This window comes from Lupinus angustifolius, unplaced genomic scaffold (assembly GCF_001865875.1).
Source record: "Lupinus angustifolius cultivar Tanjil unplaced genomic scaffold, LupAngTanjil_v1.0 Scaffold_40_8, whole genome shotgun sequence".
NCBI classification, from domain to species: Eukaryota; Viridiplantae; Streptophyta; class Magnoliopsida; order Fabales; family Fabaceae; genus Lupinus; species Lupinus angustifolius.
Window position 1 is genome coordinate 1 of NW_017721331.1, and position 17,941 is coordinate 17,941.

The 17,941-nt window shown below is 31.5% G+C and overlaps 2 protein-coding genes across 2 annotated transcripts; one reads left to right on the forward strand and one right to left on the reverse strand.

Moving 5' to 3' along the window:
* Positions 1 to 7,060: 7,060 nt before the first annotated feature.
* On the forward strand, positions 7,061 to 7,996 carry LOC109338746 (agamous-like MADS-box protein AGL80). Its single transcript, XM_019576053.1, has one exon. It carries the CDS (start codon positions 7,092 to 7,094, stop codon positions 7,761 to 7,763), a length of 672 nt encoding a protein of 223 aa, XP_019431598.1. The 5' UTR covers positions 7,061 to 7,091; the 3' UTR covers positions 7,764 to 7,996.
* Positions 7,997 to 14,388: 6,392 nt separating this feature from the next.
* Positions 14,389 to 14,987, reverse strand: LOC109338745. Its single transcript, XM_019576052.1, has 2 exons — positions 14,760 to 14,987; positions 14,389 to 14,664 (listed from the first exon to the last, which is right to left on the reverse strand). The coding sequence occupies exons 1-2, from the start codon at positions 14,961 to 14,963 to the stop codon at positions 14,389 to 14,391; spliced, it is 480 nt and encodes a 159-aa protein (XP_019431597.1). The 5' UTR covers positions 14,964 to 14,987.
* Positions 14,988 to 17,941: the final 2,954 nt, after the last annotated feature.

A 17,941-nucleotide genomic window follows, 5' to 3' on the forward strand; every position in this document is an offset into this window, starting at 1 on the left:
AAGGCCCTCTATGGCCTAAAACAGGCTCGCAGAGTCTGGTACGATAGATTGAGTTCGTTCCTATTAGAAAAAGGGTTCGAAAAAGGTTTGGTCGACACCATTCTCTTTATCCGTAGATTAGGCAATCATGTTTTACTTGTTCAAATATATGTTGATGATATTATCTTCGGATCTACTAATAACATCCTTTGTAAGGAATTTTCTGAGTTGATGCAAGGTGAGTTTGAGATGTCGATGATAGTGGCATTTTCATTCATCAATCGAAATACTGCAAAGAATTACTAAAGAAGTTCGATATGGAGCAATGTAAAGATGCATCCACACCTATGGTGTCCGCATGTTATCTTGATAATGACGAAAAGGGAAAAGCTATTGAGGTAACTAAATATCGTGGGATTATCGGCTCTTTATGTATTTGACTGCTAGCCGCCCCAATATTATGTTTAGCGTTTGTATGTGTGCTAGATTTCAAGCTTTGCCAAAAGAATCACATTATATTGTTTTAAAACGTATCATGAGATATTTAAAAGGAACAACAAGTATGAGATTATTGTATCCTAGGGATGCCTCTCTATCCTTGGTAGGTTACTCTGATTCTGACTTCGCTGGGTGTAATTTGGATCGAAAGAGCACGAGTGGGACTTGTCACCTATTAGGCAGTTCTTTAGTGGCATGGCACAGTTAAAAGCAAGCATGAGTTGCTTTGTCCACCGCAGAAGCGGAATACATTGCCGCTGGCGTGTGTTGCGCTCAAATCCTTTGGATGAAGCAACAACAAAAGGACTTTGGGCTCATATTAGAAAAGATCCCTATTAAGTGTGATAACACAAGTGCTATTAACCTTTCCAAGAATCCCGTCTTGCATTCAAGAACCAAGCATATTGAAATAAGGCATCATTTTTTGCGTGATCATGTTAAAAAACGTGATTGTGTGCTAGAATTTGTTGAAACATCTAAGCAATTAGCAGATATTTTCACCAAGCCCCTCTCACGAGATACTTTCTATGTTCTTCGAAGAGAACTAGGAATCCTTGATGAAAATATCTTGATTGAGCTTATGTTATTGCGTTGCATGATTTATTTGCCTTGTATGCTTCAAAATAAAAACATGTTGAATGCTAAATATTCCTTGTATGATCCATTATTCTATGTATAAAAGCTTTATGCATATATGTGACTTCTTAAAAATGATTTATGAAAAACTTTGAAATCCTTGCATGCCTTTAAAAACATTCAAAATGTTGTATCTGATGCATTTAATCGATTAAGGGCATATGTTAATCGATTACCTGGGTGAATGTTTTTAAAACCTGGTATTTTTAACTCAGGTTAATCGATTATGCCAAGCAGATAATCGATTAACGACACCAATATAACAGAAGCAGAAGCATTTCTAGGCATTTTTCAGAACCTCCATCATCCACTTTTCTCTCAAATCTCAGAGGAACAAGTTCAACATCATCCCTAAACTCCAACCTAGCCCAAACCAAATAACCCCACTCCATAAACCGACTTCTCCATCTCTAATTTCCAAGAAATTCGGTTTCCCCTAAATTCAAAACCATACCTTAGGTTTTCCTTAAATCCCTCCATCAAACCTTCATCACAGTTCGATTTCAACTACAATGGAGAGATGACGTGCTAAAAGAGTAAAGACAACCGCTCAACGTCCACCGCATGTTCCAAAATATGTGCCATCTCAACAGGCAAGGCAGGACCGTGAGGACCCGTATTATTCGCTGATTCTGCAAGAAACCCGGTTGATCAAATTTCATGGAAGGAAATCCATATACATAAGTTTTGAAAATCTGACTTGGTTAGCGAAACAAAACTTTGATTTTCCGTAGGGTTTGCAAGCACAAGGGGTTGTCCCCTTTTTGGAATTGAAAGGTAATATCTATCCTGCTCTAGTTAGGGAATATTATGCTAAATTTAGATATAAGGATGGAAAGCATTGGTCGATGATTGCCGGAAAATTGTTTGAGCTGAATGAGGACATTTTCATGAACGTGGGTGGTTTATCGTGTAATGGTGCTAGCTTAGGAGACTATGGTTGGGCAACCAACAACACTTTTGATGCTGCTGAAATGTATAAATCTTGTTTGTGAAGACCTCAGTTGTATGTTCAGGGTGAATTAACCAAAGCTCGGTCACTGTCCGTAAAGAATAGGCTCCTACATTATCTGATTGCCTATATTCTGATTTAGAGGAACACAAATCATGCACAACCTACCGTGAATGATTTGACGTTCATGTTTGTTATAAAAGATAATGATCAACTGCCCTGAAGAGATTCTGAAGGTCATGTATAGTGTCTCCACTTCACAATCAAGGTTGCTTCCTTATAGTATCTTCATTTCGCGAGTTATTGACCATCTGCATATTGATGTCTCAGATACTATAGTTCTGGAATGTTGTGACAAGGATCATTTGATTGGTGAGAGTTTGATTCATAAGATGGGCATATATACGTATGACAACACATGGCAATATCAAGAGGACTTTAACACTGTGAATCTTGACCCCTCTAGTGAGGATGATAAAGATGATGCTCAAGAGCCATATGCTGCTACTCAGGGGGAGTCTTCTGGTCATGCATCACAAGAACCAGTTTTTGGACAAGGTTACCTGGATGCTATGGAACAACGTATCAAAAACATGATGGATCTGCACTTTCAGTCTCTAAAGGACTCATATCATACGGATCTAGAGAATTTTGAGGAGTGTCAAAAAGCTTATATTGATAACCATTATCAATCCTTGAGGAACTTCGTTCAAACAACTGCTGATTCACAAAACATGAGATTGTGTGCAGAGTTCAACAAGCTGAGTACCCTCATCAAGGGTGGTGGTAGCTCGATGATTCTTGACAACGAAAACCCTCCATCTCATCCCTAGTTAGGAGGCCTTAGATATTTAGGTTTATCCTTCCTAGTTTATGGACCTTGTTGTTCCTTGTTACCCTCTTGAGAACTTATCTTTTATTTCATGCTTTTGCATTTATATGGATTGTAATAACTCATATCTTCTGCTGATTTATTGCTTTGAAATTGTTACAATGCTTTAATGATTTCAACTATCTTTCTCATGCTTGAATGGTAATTATGTCGGAAATATTACACTCTTAAGTTTAATGGATCTTGATCATGTTTGGTGTATGTATCAATATTGAGTGTTTAAGCCTGCTGCTAACTGTTCAAATATATCAATGCTTAATCATTCCATGCTTAAATTGAGTAAACATAGCCTTTCATGCCATTAAATCATTTATGTTGTTGTTTGTTGTCCATTTAATTGATTAAGACATGTTTTTAATCGATTAAATGTTGTATAAATGTGCATTTGTTCAAGCTTCTTACAGCTAGTTGATTGATTAATCACCTAAAATTAATTGATTAATTACAGTCTGTCATAACTCTAATAACTCTTCTGACTTTAGACTAGAATTGAATACTTGTATCTTTTTGATAATGTTAAAAGGGGGAGAAAGGTTGCTTGTTTGTGTTAACTGTATTTGCAGGTTGTATAATAGCTATTACAGGTTGTATATAGCTTCCCTAATATCATTTCTTACCTAAGGGGGAGCAAATGAACTTCAACTTTGAATAACAACCATTAACAACCATTATGCAAACTCATCGTCAAGCTAATTCATAAAATGTTTTGAACTATTTTGATGTGATATTTGTCATCATCAAAAGGGGGGAGATTGAAAGTGCAAAGTGTCAAGGATCGCACTAGCAATGCTTTGTCTATGTTTTGATGAAGACAAGGTTTTATTAAAGCTTGAAGATGACTCAACAATAAACATGCCTAGAGCTCATTGGTCATATCTAGACTAGGATATATAAATAGAGTCCTTATTCTGAGTAGTTTGGGATATGTGCCTTAGTAAGTGAGTATAGGTGAGATGGACCTAGATGCAAGTCTCTCAAGCCATTATAATTGTCATATCACATCCATGAGACATATCGTCTAGTTAATTGTATGTTCATACATTAATCATACATGTTATATGTGCATATTAGGCATAATATAATTGCTAAAACATGTATAGGAGTTAAGCATAACATATGAGTAGTTTACCATTTGAACCACATGTTTTAATATGTTGGTTAATCGATTAACATGGTGACTTAATCGATTAACTCAAATGTTTTTCTGTTATATCAGTTTTTTTGTTACAACTGGTTTCTGTTTTAATCATGTTGCATTGGTTAATCGATTAACGTGGTACCTTAATCGATTAACAAGTATGTTTTGTGTTATAACTGTTTTCTCTTTTAACTGCTTAACTGATTGCAACGGTTTGAAATGTCAAAACTACTTTGTATAAGTTTAGGCAATTTCCAGAGAAGTGTAGCATTACATTCTATTGTATAGGACTGATTTAGAGAGCATATTTCGTGTTTTACATTCTGTTTTGCAGAGAGAATTGCATGTGTGAGGAAGAAAAATTAACATGCCATATTGAATATTGATTCTTTGTTATTTGCATATTGTTTTTCATATGCTTAGTCTCATCCTTATCTTGATCACATATTCATGCATTATTGATAAAGATTCTTAGAGAGATATCTTGCGATTACGATTTTGATTAACTCACATGAATATGATGGCTTGAGTGAATTGTGAGTGAGTTAGTCTTAAGGTCTTTCATTGTTATATTTCAAGCATTATTGTGCTTATAATACCTTGCTTTTGTAATCTGTTTTTGTGTGTATTGGATTGATCTCTTGGTGTCTTACCACCACAAAGATAGAGTGATTCTTCACTAAGACTAGCAGGTCTTGATTTGAGAATGAGAATCTTGGCTGGGGCTGGTTCGCGAGAAAGGTTTTCTCAGGCGATAGGTAGAGTCAACCCAAGGATTAGGTGTTCTAGATTTCAAGAAAGAAATGTCCTATGTTTTGTAAATTGAATTGGTGTATGTGATTATACTTATATTCAATATAGTGATGAAGAAAATCTCCCAAGATCAGAAGGAGGACCTGGATGTAGTTTGCAGTGGACCACAAACGAACCAGGATAAAAATTCATCTTTACACGCTGTTCTCTCTTAATCTTCCTTACATTTCTTGTTGTTTTAATGCGAGTTAGAAGCTGATATTTTGCATAATTGTATCCTACCATATACTTGTTAACATTGCCTAAAAATAATTGCTTTATCTCTGCTTATCTGGTTATAAATAACTGTGTAATTAGCTACTCTGATCATTCTGTTCTGTGTGTTAATCGATTAAGCCCACTGTTTAATCGATTAACTGAGCTGTTTCCAGAATTGGGTTTTGGTGCGAGAAGTGGTGATTGATAACCGCTACACCTATTTAACCCCTTCTATGTGTGCCTATGCCACTAATACCTATCAGTAGGTAATGATGTAAAACTATTTATTTTATGCCATTGACTTTAAATTTTATTTATTTCTTAGAAAAAATTAAATGGACAAAGGATAATTTTATTGGCATAATTTTAAATATTTCAATTTCACCACTATTATTATTTTTATTTATATATCTCTCTCACAATTTCATGTAATATTATCTCTCTAATAAATTATATCTATATTTCCGACTTACATAATCTCTCAAACATTAAATTCATTACCCTTTTATTTATCTGAAATTAAATTTATCATTTTAACTCACATTAAATTTTATATCTACTTTTTTGTTAAATTATTTATGAATAATATAATATTTAAGTTATTAAAAGAATGTCAACTGAAAGGGAGTGCAGTGTCTGTCAAATGTTACTAATAATAATCTAAACACTTATATCGAGTGTGTTTATTGCGTCATTTTCCTATATATGCACGAATGGATTTGTGAGTTATTCATGGTTTTATAAATCTATGGTGACAAATAATCAAATAATATTTTTGATTTATTAACAAAATATATATTAAACTAAGTTGATGTTGCGTACTAGCTGTTTGAGGTTAATTTGGATCCATTTTTGGATAAATAGTCGTCTGATCTCAGAATCGGTTTGGTTGTTTTACATTTAAAATCTCAGTGGAAAAATTAGATGTGGTTTCACCCCTTTTTAATAAGAAAATAACAATAGCATATTTTTGAAGTCTTAAGTTCGCATAAAAAAATGGTTATTACAAATTAACAAGTTTTTACACTTTCAAATGTTCAAGCTCACGTAAAAAACCATGGAAAATAAAAGAAATCTACTTTAAGACAAGTACCACCTATGATACACACATTTAAACATTTAATTCAACTTTAGTAATATTCATGAGTAATAAAAATAAAATTACCACTAAAAATAAAACAACAATAAAAATATAAACTAGAGTGCGATAGCACACAAGCATAATTTTAACAAATAGGAAGTATTAACTAAGAAATAATAGTACTTTTAAAAAACATAAATGTATATGTAATAAAGTATTAGTTCACTCTAGATACATATGGTTCCTAGAATTGGAACCAAAAGCTAATCTGAAGCAATTGATTTTGTAGAACACAATCCAACACCATGCAAATAAATTCGACTTTTATGTATCGATTTTTGATTTAACTTTTTAGATTAGTTTTGATTTGAACACCTTTCCACCACCGATTCCTATTTTATATTTGAATGTTTGTGTGAATCAATACATAATAACAAAAAAATATTCTCATTACCTTATCTTGTGTTAGGAAACTTGATAAGTAACTTACTAAAAATAAAAAAAAAATTCAATTAAAAATTAATATACTTTTTTGGTTAAAAAAATAAAACTATCTGTTAAGCAAAGACAATCATGCAATATGTTTTCTTAATACACACCAGTCACTTCTCCCACCAACCAATTCACCTACATACCTTTTTTTAACAATTGAATTGAATATGCACATTAAAGTTTTAGATTTCATTACCTCAGAAATGGAAGTTTACTTAAACAATTTTCTAATATAAAATCTTTCCAATCGTTGTATTCTGACAATGAGAATTGTATCCAGCTTTATATTGATTCACAATCAACTTATCAATATATCAAATTAGGTGTATAAATAACATAACAACCATAGCAAGAAAATCACAACAGTAACATACATTTTTCTTCTTGATTCTCATTTTTTCCCACCACCACAATGGCTAGAAAGAAAGTAAATCTATCATACATAGCCAATGATTCAAAGAGGAAGGAATCATACAAAAAGAGGAAAAATAGTTTGATCAAGAAGACCAATGAAATCAGCACGCTTTGTGGTATCGATGCTTGTGCTATAGTATATGGTCAGAATGAACCTCAACCAGAAGTTTGGCCATCTCATTTAGGGGTCCAAAGGGTTCTTCAGAAGTTCGGTAGAATGTCTCAGATGGAGCAAAGCAAAAAGATGATGAATCAAGAAACCTTTTTGAAGCAAAGCATTATTAAGGCCAAAGAGCAGTTGAAGAAGCAGAAGAATGAGAATAGGAAGAAGGAGATGGCCCTATTCATGTTCAATTGCTTAAGTATTGGAACCCTTGCTAACACTGTTAATATGGCTGATTTAAATGATCTCCTGTGGATGATTGATCAGACTCTGAAGGAGATTGAACAAAAACAGACTCAGGAGGAACCGAAAGAGGCGATACTAATGACCGCAACTGGAATAGATGCTTTGAATTGGGAGAAGGTGCCTATGGATGGTCATATCCAAAATATGACTCAAACCAACGTGAACGCCATGCAGAAACAGAATTTGCTTATGGATTCAGTTAATGCTGGTTGGAATGAGATGTTTCAATTTGGGGATTTTAATCCCCAAAATGGATTTTGACATTGTTTTTCCATCACTTGAAGAATTAATCATATTCTTCTTAATAGTGTTGCAACTCTTTCATTTACACTCACCACCTTTGTCATTGAATTTGTCGATGTTTAAACATAGAAATTAGTCATGGTCTAGTCTTCATGCATGTTAATTATATTAGTCCTTGAATTTTTCTATTCTTAGACACGATAGTGGGTCATAACTGTAGTCGATCTTTATGCATCTAGTTTATGCCGTGTGGAAAGATAACTGGTTGTCATTATTCTTAAATGTTTACTCTTAAAGAGTGTATGTGATCAATGGAATAAATAGAGACTCTATTTAGTCATTTTCAATGATTTGGTACTATCTTCCTTAAGAATAATAAATTAAGAAAAAGGAGAAGGCTAGTTGCTAACTCCTTTCAATATGTAAAAATGATTCTCTCCAACTCCATTTTCTCAACACCATTTTCAGACATATTTTATTACACCCATTAGTATTCTGATAATTTTTCTCAAACCAATATTGTTTTGATCAATACATAGTATTAGCACTTTATCTTTCCATATTAAAATTATACCCATACTAATTGCATGGGACAATTTATACCATAAACTTATTTTTTGAACATTTAATTATTAACCAATAAACAAAACAATATTTTTTTTAGAGTAAATTACACTAACACCCCATAAGTTTTAGTGAAATTACACAAATCACCCCTCATTTTTCTACACCTACACAAATCCCCTAACTTTTATACTTTCGTTACACTGATCACCCCTGCATGATAAATAAGTGTAATTTTTTGAACAAAAAATGTGATAAATGCAATTAAGTTAAACAAAACATGATATATTGTGGAGACAAATCCAAATAATATATGAGTCGATACATCTTTATTATTTTTGGTTCGTTACAATATAGTATAAGAACGATTTAAACAATATCTCTTTAGAATTGTTGATGCATTTTGTAACAAAAAATAATAAAGATACATTGATTTGTATATTATTTGGTTCCACAATATATCATATTTTGTTTAACTTAATTGCGTTTATCACATTTTTTGTTTAAAAGATTACACTTATTTCTCATGTAAAGGTTGAAAGTATAAAAACTAGGAGAGGTTTGTGTAAGTGTAAAAACGTGAGGGGTAGTTTGTATAATTTTACTAAAATACAGGGGGTAAATGTAATTAACTCTATTTTTTATTTGCTCCTCTGACAACACTTTGTCTTACTCCCATGTATTTGTAGGTGAATAGGGAAGTCAATATTATATAATTCCGGAGTAGAAAAATGATTAGTAGGTTGATTTGATTTTAATTTATTAAGCTAAAAAGAGACGATATTAATTGCGATCACTATTCCAATCCTCAAATTAATTAAACAAAAAGCATTTTTAGTAATATGTATTTTTAGAAAAGATTAGAAAGGAATTGCTTTAATCAAATGAAAGAGAATTGATAGAAGAGTTTAAAATTTGTGCACTGAAAGTGTAAAGTTTTTTTTTTACATTGTCAGCATATCATCCATCATTCATTTATATTACTTTTGTTTGAGAATCAATGGTGGTTAACAAATCAATGATGGATGATTTACTGACAGTGTAAAAAACATTTACACTGTCAGTGTATACATATTAAATCTTTGATAGAAATAGACAACATTGGCCGTGAACCACTTTCCTACCTTAGGAAATAGTATAAACATTATTATTGACCACAACTATTTCTCAACTCGAAACAAAAAAAATATAAGAGACAAAATTTGAAATTTCTTTTAAATCCCTAAATTAATTCAAAGGAAATAATTAAAATATAATTTAAACTTAATTAATCATATTAAAAAGTGATTAATAAGGAAAGTACTTCTAAATATAAAAGGTAAAGTTAAATAATTAATTGCAAATTTTTTAACTTAAAAAGGTAATTTTTAAATAATTATGGATGACTTAAGAAATAGATTAAGAGAAAAGAAACAATATTGGTTATGAGTTGTCTCTTGTTTTGGAGTATGACATAGACAATACTAATAACCATGTTTGCTTCCTAACTCATTCTAGAAGCAAGAAAACAATATTTAAAACATTTCTATAAATTTAAAATTATATTATTTTTATTCCATATTTATTAGTTATGATAAAGATATTATTTTTATTATTAGTGAGTCATCATTCCTTACTCATTATTATGAAAATACTATTTTTAAACAAACTACATAAAAATAATATTTTTCTTAGTCATTATTTGATTAGTACATAATAGTTATTTAATATTTTGGAATTATTTAATTATATATATCATTATATATTATTATTACTCTAATTATTTTTATTCATATTATTATTACTTATATCATCATTATTAAAACAAATAAAATAATAAATGGAATAAAGGCAGAAATTACCTATGAATCTTCTATAAATAAGGATGTAAGATACATACAAAAATTTACCAAAAAACGTATTGGAAACATGTCTCTAATCAGCATCTTGTTGATATTTTCAAAAAATCCACGACAGTGGCACATGTCACACGCTAGTTGGCTAGCTGCCCTGCACAGGCCATAGCCACAGTCCATTAATCTATGTCTCCAATGTTAAAAAACTCGAGTCTGACTGGCCAATTCAGTAGTGAATTAAACATTTAATTTAATTGGTCTGAACTTCTTATATAACCAATTTTATATTAAAATATGATTGAGTAAATCAATCGAGTAAATCAATTTTCTTTTAAAAAAACTACCAAAACAATGTTGTTTTTAGATGAAAAAACTAAATAATTTTAACTTATGTCTGTCATTTGTTAGCATAAATTATAAGAAAATTTTCATTGTTTAATTAAATTTTAAATTTATTGTACGATTTGTTGTAATCACACCATATTATATATATACATTATACTATTTGATAATGTTTTCAATTTATTTGTGTTATTTTATAGTAGTGAAATATTTTTGTTGGTTGTTTAATTAAGTATGATATTGTTTTTATATTTGAAATAATAAATTATTAAATAATATAATGTAATATTATAAAAAAAAAAATAGAACTCTTAATGTATATAGAATGAATCAGTCTCACCATTAATCCATTGATTTGGACTAATAATTCATTTGACTTAATTTCCTAACCAAATTATTGACAGCTCAAAATTTAATATCATTTTTCAACAATCACCACCAACAAATCCAATCATTGGCTCAATGGTTTTCCCATTTGCTGTAAGTGATGAGTGGCTCTTCCAAATTTGTGCCATATCCTAGCCTCCGATCACCGGGCTATACTCAGCCTATACCTAAGGCATGCCATTTTCCCTTTCTTTTATTACTTTTTAAGTTTATTTTTTTCTCTTTTATTAATTTCTTTTTCACTTTATAATAATTATAATTAATTAAAAAAAATCATCTTTTAATAAATAACAAATACTTTTTACTTAAAAAGTTCAGCCATCAATTAAAAATGTATTATAAATTGTTAAGATTGTTTTATAAATAGTAAATGATGATTCATATATAAATTTTATAATTGATTCATTTATCACATTTGATGGCTAATAATTAGAATATAAAATTAATCATCTTTTTTTAATTAATATTTATTTGAGACTCATTAAAAATTAATAGAATCTTTTCAGTGATGAGTATATTATTTTATTTAATAGTAAATGATGATTAACATATGAATGTTTATATGATGGAACTATAAAAAAAACTTATATTTTCCTTTTCTTTTTACAAGTTTAATATTGTGCATTGTTAGTAGAATTTTGTATAGGGTCGATACATTATCTATTTACATTACTTTTATTTAAGAGTGAATGATAATTAACACATGAATAATGAATGCATGATGTACTAATATGAAAAACTATTGTGTGGGTAAATTATCTTCTCTTTTAGAATATGTTTTTGCTACAAGGGTCTAACATGGTGGAGAACACATCTATTATACCCAAAAAATGTGTCACTCCAAACATGTATAACTAGTTGTGATTGGTTGAAAAAGTATTTAAATCAAAGATTTATAATTAAGAGTTTTTTTGTTTGTTTTTTTACCAACAAGGTATTGGTCTAGTGGTGCAAGACACCGCTAGATTCTCAGAGTGACTAAAACATCAAAGGTTCGATTTCTCGGAGTGATACTTATTGAAATAGGTAGTCACGAATCCTGAAAGAGATTAATTCCTTATCCAAAATGATGAAAATCTAAAAGGATATCATTGGTACTACAAAAAAAACTAAGAATTTTTTAACCAATCACAAGTAATACATGAAGTGGATGTTTTGGGACAATAGATGTGCTCCCAACATTGTTTTTTCACATTGATAATTTAAATTTTTTTTTTACATTATTAGCATATCATCACATTTATGGATGAAGATCCTCTATCCCTAATGGTATCCCGTACCAATCAAAACATGTTATTTTATTGATAAAAAATTTATATAAATATAAAGTAATATTTTCAATTATTTGGTGTTATTTTATTGGATAGAGACAAAGAGACAGATTCCTCCTGAGATAAAGGATCTTTGTTCCATATTTATGTGTTAGTCATTAGTAACTCTTAAAAAAAAAGTAATACACATGAGCGACAAATAATATGTGGACCATGTAAAAAAATTATATTGAAAAAATAGTTTAAGAACTAACACTGCAATCAATGTTAAATTCATTATAAATATACCCTTTAAAATATTTGTGTAGGAAATATTCACTACAAGAAATTTGCCATATACCTACGGACGAAAACCGTAGGGAAAAGATGAAAAACCGTAGGTATAGCACAAAAAACTTTTACCTACAGACGTTTTTGTCTGTCGTATTTAAGTCGCTATACCTACAGACTTTCACTGTCACTATAGGTATTAGTGACGACGGTCAGGACCGTGAGTATAAACTTTAACATATACCTTCTGATTTTATCTGTCACTAAAATTATTTATACCTACAGCTTTCTCTATCACTATATATTTTAGTGATACCAGGTGTTACCGTAGGTATAAGGCTAAAACTTATACCTTCAGTTTTTATCCATCACTATAGATTCATATGACTTTCTTATACCTACAGTTTTATTCCATTGGTATTGGTGATATTAAAAGAGTTATATATATATCAACAGTTTCATTTCGACCTGTTTTAGTGACAAATCTTAATATTAAATCATAAAATGAATTTATAATGGAAAAATAAATATCTAAACACATCGTTATATTTAAAATTAAAAAAGTCATACAATCCGATGAATTACATGAGTTAAATATGTCGATCTAAAAATAATATAACTACATATATCATAGACATAAAAAGTCTTATAGTCCTAAAAATTACATAATTTTAATGTCCATCTAAATGGATACAAATTATGTTTCCAAAACAAAAATCACAATGGTTCATTTCCCAATTTGTTGCATCAAAAAGAAATTACTTGCTAACCTTCATCTGCACAGAATAAAAAAGACATTAATTAATGAATAAAATAACCCAATGAAAAAACTATTAATGAAAAATTGTTATACCATTTTCATTATCTTCATTACAATCTAAATTTGGAGAACCAAAAGAAGTTGGGGTAGTAGAAGAATCTTGAACCTATTGAAAGCGAAAGAAAAAGAATACAAGTTAGTGAACTATTTTGGTGCGATATATTTTGTCCTTAACTCAAAGTACCATATATAGTGATATATTCACATAGTCAACTCAATGACAAATATTCAGTGCATATAAATTAGAATAATCAACCCAACAACTATTACCCAACACATATATATCAGCATACCATAGTGTTGCTTCCATGTATGAAAATTGAAGCTACTAAACTATAGTAGACCAGTTCATTAATGAACATATTAGGAATTAACTTTAGTAGACCTATTAAGTTATCTCAACCAGTTCACAAAATTGATACAAATATAACATGAACTTTGAAAAATAAATTTGAGGGGAATATGGTATACCTATTTTACAGCTTCTATCATGTCATCAACATCTGCTCCAGAAAACCGACTTTGAATGAATGACAACATATTTGTCATCATACTTTCCATATGCTTAACCCTATTATGTAACTCTTGATTTTCGGACAAAGAAATCTTCACTTTTTTGATTTCGAAATCTTTCCCATACAAAGCACATGTCCTTTCTTATCAGGTCATTTTATTTTGGAAAATATATCTTCCTTTAAAGGAACATCACTTTGTGTGCCTAAGTTAGATTGTGCATGCTCATCAGTGTTATATTTTTTCAATTCTTCCTAAAAGAATAAATATATATATCAATAAGAAGTTAATTCCATAAAATAGCATAAGCAATTAAAAAGGAAAACAAATCTTACAATCACTCTTGCAGCCTTTTCATTGACAACTGCTTCATCCTTACGAGTTTGTGTATCAATTATATCTCTTTACGATTAGGCAACACTCCTTTGGCTTTATGTTTCTACTATGTAATGGAAAGTTATAGACATCCTTTTTATAAAAATAACTTAATAATGAATGATAATAACAACAAACCTTTTCAACAATTAGTTTTGGAAGACTTTTTGTCCCCATACAATGAACATCTTCATATTTAGCTCGATTTTGTTTATTAATCTCACTTATTTTCTACATTGAATGCAACACATTAGTAGTATAAAATTTCAACACAAAATCATTAATAGCATAGAATGTGATAACCTATTTGCTTTATGACTTACTTGCCCATTTTCTGAAAACCAGTAATGAACCAAATCACGATATTGACTTGAATCAACCCTATCATCAGGTAATATAGATGCAACTTGTTCTTCAGTTTTACTGGGATCAAATGTCATTAACTTCAAATCAAACTTCCATTGTCTCCATTTCTCATTCAATTGAGCTTTCAACATTTCTATTGTTTCATTATTTATTGGAGGAACAAACTCAAACTTTGCCTAAAAACGACATATGTTAAAACAAACAAATAAAATATTAAATTACGCATTACATTTTCTAAGTCAAGAATAGTTGAAAACTACAATTATAATACCTCTAATATTTCCAGCATCTCATCTTTATGCTCTTTTGACATTTCTTTCCATGATTTGTAGTTGATGGGAGCATATTGATACCTTCTAACCACACTACCAATAAAACGAGTAAGAGTTGTCGCTTCTTCACCAATGGGTCGACCATCTTTGTCCAAATCAACTACTACAAATTGGTCTTCTTCCATTTCCCATATATCTAACATTCTTGTTGGCTCTCTATGTCGCTTTGGTTCTTCATCCACAATATTGAAATATTATGTTAAAGTAAATATAGTATAAAAAGGACATGACATGTCTTTTTACCTTTTATAGCTTGTTCTTCTTCAACATCTAATTTTGGAGGAATGAAGTGAGATTCTATAGATTCATGTATAGTACCTTCTGCATCATTATGGTTGGACTGAGTTTCTCCAACATTGTACGCCCCGAAAAATACTCCAAAAATTTTTTGCTCAAAAATGGGTATTTTTTTTAATAATGATGCCATATAAAATTTATTTCCTTATATTCGTTTCATTTTGGGAACATCACTTTAAGTAACATACAATGCGGAAAATAAAAAACACCATTACCTAAAAGTAATAAAAATATAACTCAATATAACTTTGAATCATACTTTATTAGAATATCATGAAATGTTGGTACAAAGTACAAGGCGGAACCTGATCGTCGCCCAAATAAAACTACTCCAAAATAAGATCTCCCTCAATCCTCCATGCCCCCTCCTGGGACATCGAAAAGCGGTAACTCTGAATCCTGACTGAGCGGTCCATCTGGACAAAACACAAATAGAAAGAAGAGGGAGTAAGACATCTAATGAATATTACACATTGACGGCGTGGAATTACACGGAATATCACATCTAGACAGACACACATATTAAACACAATATATACATTACATATAAAAATGCACAATGATGAATGATGTTATAATCTCAGATTATGAGGATCAAAGTCCACAATCTCAATGTATGAATGTTATGCTTGTTTTGTCTATCTTTTCACCAATATCCTCCCATTATACTATTCGGAAATAACCAAGAGAGCAGGTCCCATAACAAACCGATTTGAACGCACCAAACTTATTCCTCGCAAGGATATATGATCGATCTGTTCCGAAGAACTGTCCATTTCAAGACGGCGTCGTATCAAACACCTTTTGGGCATCCCTCTCATTGATCCTGATTGCAAAGAGGGGTTGTTAGATATCGTCTAGTTTGTGTTGTGAGAACTGTCCGATCCAACATAATACCTCATCCAGGAATACAAGGGACTCGTCTCACCTAGACTCACCCTCAAGACTTCGTTGACGAACCACCCCCTCTCAACATCTCAGGGCTCGTTCGTCTCCTGTAAATTTCTTCTCTACTACTTCATTATCCATAATAAGTATGCACACTAACCGAGGTTAGCCGAGTAAATCTTTTAATCATTATTTTATATGATCGGCCCAACCTAAGACATCTCCCAAAGGAATGCTTCATGTGGGACCCGATCTTACGTCATCACGTAAAAGAGGAATAACATCCTTACCGCTATGAACCATCGCTGAATATCCTGGACGACCACATGGTCAAGCCTCTTACGATCAGACGACCTCGCTACATGGTATCATGTAATCCTTTTTGGGCATTTCCTAATCACGACATCACAGTCGGAAACCTTGCCCTAAATAGGCGCAAGAACAAAGGTACTTGTATAAGTTTATTAATTTTGGGCAACAGACTCAATCATCTGAGTCATGGTCTTTCCCAAGTGTAAATACACTTCACACCCAAGCTAGAGCTATTTCCTAAGCAATCAAACAATCAGAAACAGTCAAAAATATTGTATTTCTCTCGCTTAAGCGATAAACTATCGCTCAAGCGACAAACTCATCAAAACAGACTCAATTCTCTTCCTGATTCTCGCCCAAGTGAGGGACCGTCTCTCAAATGACAAATCCATCAAAAATTGGTCAAAATACCTGTCTGCTCTATGCTCGAGCGAAATACGGTTATTCGGGCGCCAAAAATGGGCCCTCTGGCCCTCGCCTTTAACAAAACAATTCCTTACTTTTATTACTTTCAAGAATTTCATATAGTTATTTACCTTTACAACTTCTTCATGGAAAACATGGGATTAGGCTCTCGTATATATGAGAGTTATCTCTCAGACGACTTAAAAAGAAGTCATGTCTGTATGGAGCCCTCTCGCTCAAGCGAGAAAACAAAAAGTTCTCATGGTGCCTATTTTAGCTCAAGCAAGAGTTGTCTCGCCCCGAGCTAAAACACTCGTTTTCTCTAGACACTTCTCGTTCAAGCGAGAGCTGTCTTGCTCAAGCGAGAAGAGCCTGAATATCATTTTAATTACTTTTATTAAGGAAAATATTTCTCATTTATATCACATGTTTTTAAACCTTGAATTTAATAATTATCACATACATATCATTCCCATAATAATCATTCAAACATTATAATTCAAGAGTAAACATGGTACTTGCATATATAAATATAACATAAATCGGTATAAGAAATATTGTTGTACTTAATCCAAATAAACATGCAATTGATTAAGTACAAGCTTTCTTAATACCCAAGGCAACTCCAAACTTGTGAGGGAGTTTGGAGGTCCGGATGCATATTCGGACACCACAGTGTCACGATGTTTTCTCCCTCACCCAAGCGAGTCGAGCTCGCCCGGGCGAGGTGGTCCAATTACCAGGACCATTTTCCTTGCCCTTTTGGGCTACCGGATCGAAACTCTCTGTTGTTTTTTATCCCAATGCATTTTAGTTTCTCGAGTGGTGTTCCTTCATGGATAACCACCACAATACTTGATATTTTAAGCTATCCCAATCATACAACTTAAGAAAGTATTCGTACAAAATTCAGGCACGCAAAATAATTGATTCAGTATGGGTTTTCTTAATACACAAATATAACTCCAAACTTTTGAGATAGTTTAGGGGATTCGGATGTCATATTCGGACACCACTATGTCACGATGTATTCTCCCTCACCTAAGTGTGTCGAGTCGCTAGGTTCTCTGTTTTCCGGTGAGCTTACTTGATCCGATCTCCTCTCGAACTCTTCATTACGCCAAAATAACATTAATCAATTAACTGACAATAATAATTATACTTACGAAATAACTTTTTACGTGAAGATAAAACTTGCGATTTAAAATGAATTTAATTG

What these genes read in the sequence shown, in the direction of transcription:
- LOC109338746 (XM_019576053.1), top strand. Translation starts at nt 7,092, where the DNA reads ATGGCTAGAAAGAAAGTAAATCTATCATACATAGCCAATGATTCAAAG.
- LOC109338745 (XM_019576052.1), bottom strand. Translation starts at nt 14,963, where the DNA reads ATGTTAGATATATGGGAAATGGAAGAAGACCAATTTGTAGTAGTTGAT. An exon ending in AGATGCTGGAAATATTAGAG is followed by an intron (nt 14,665 to 14,759) that starts GTATTATAATTG and finishes TGTCGTTTTTAG; the next exon opens with GCAAAGTTTGAGTTTGTTCC.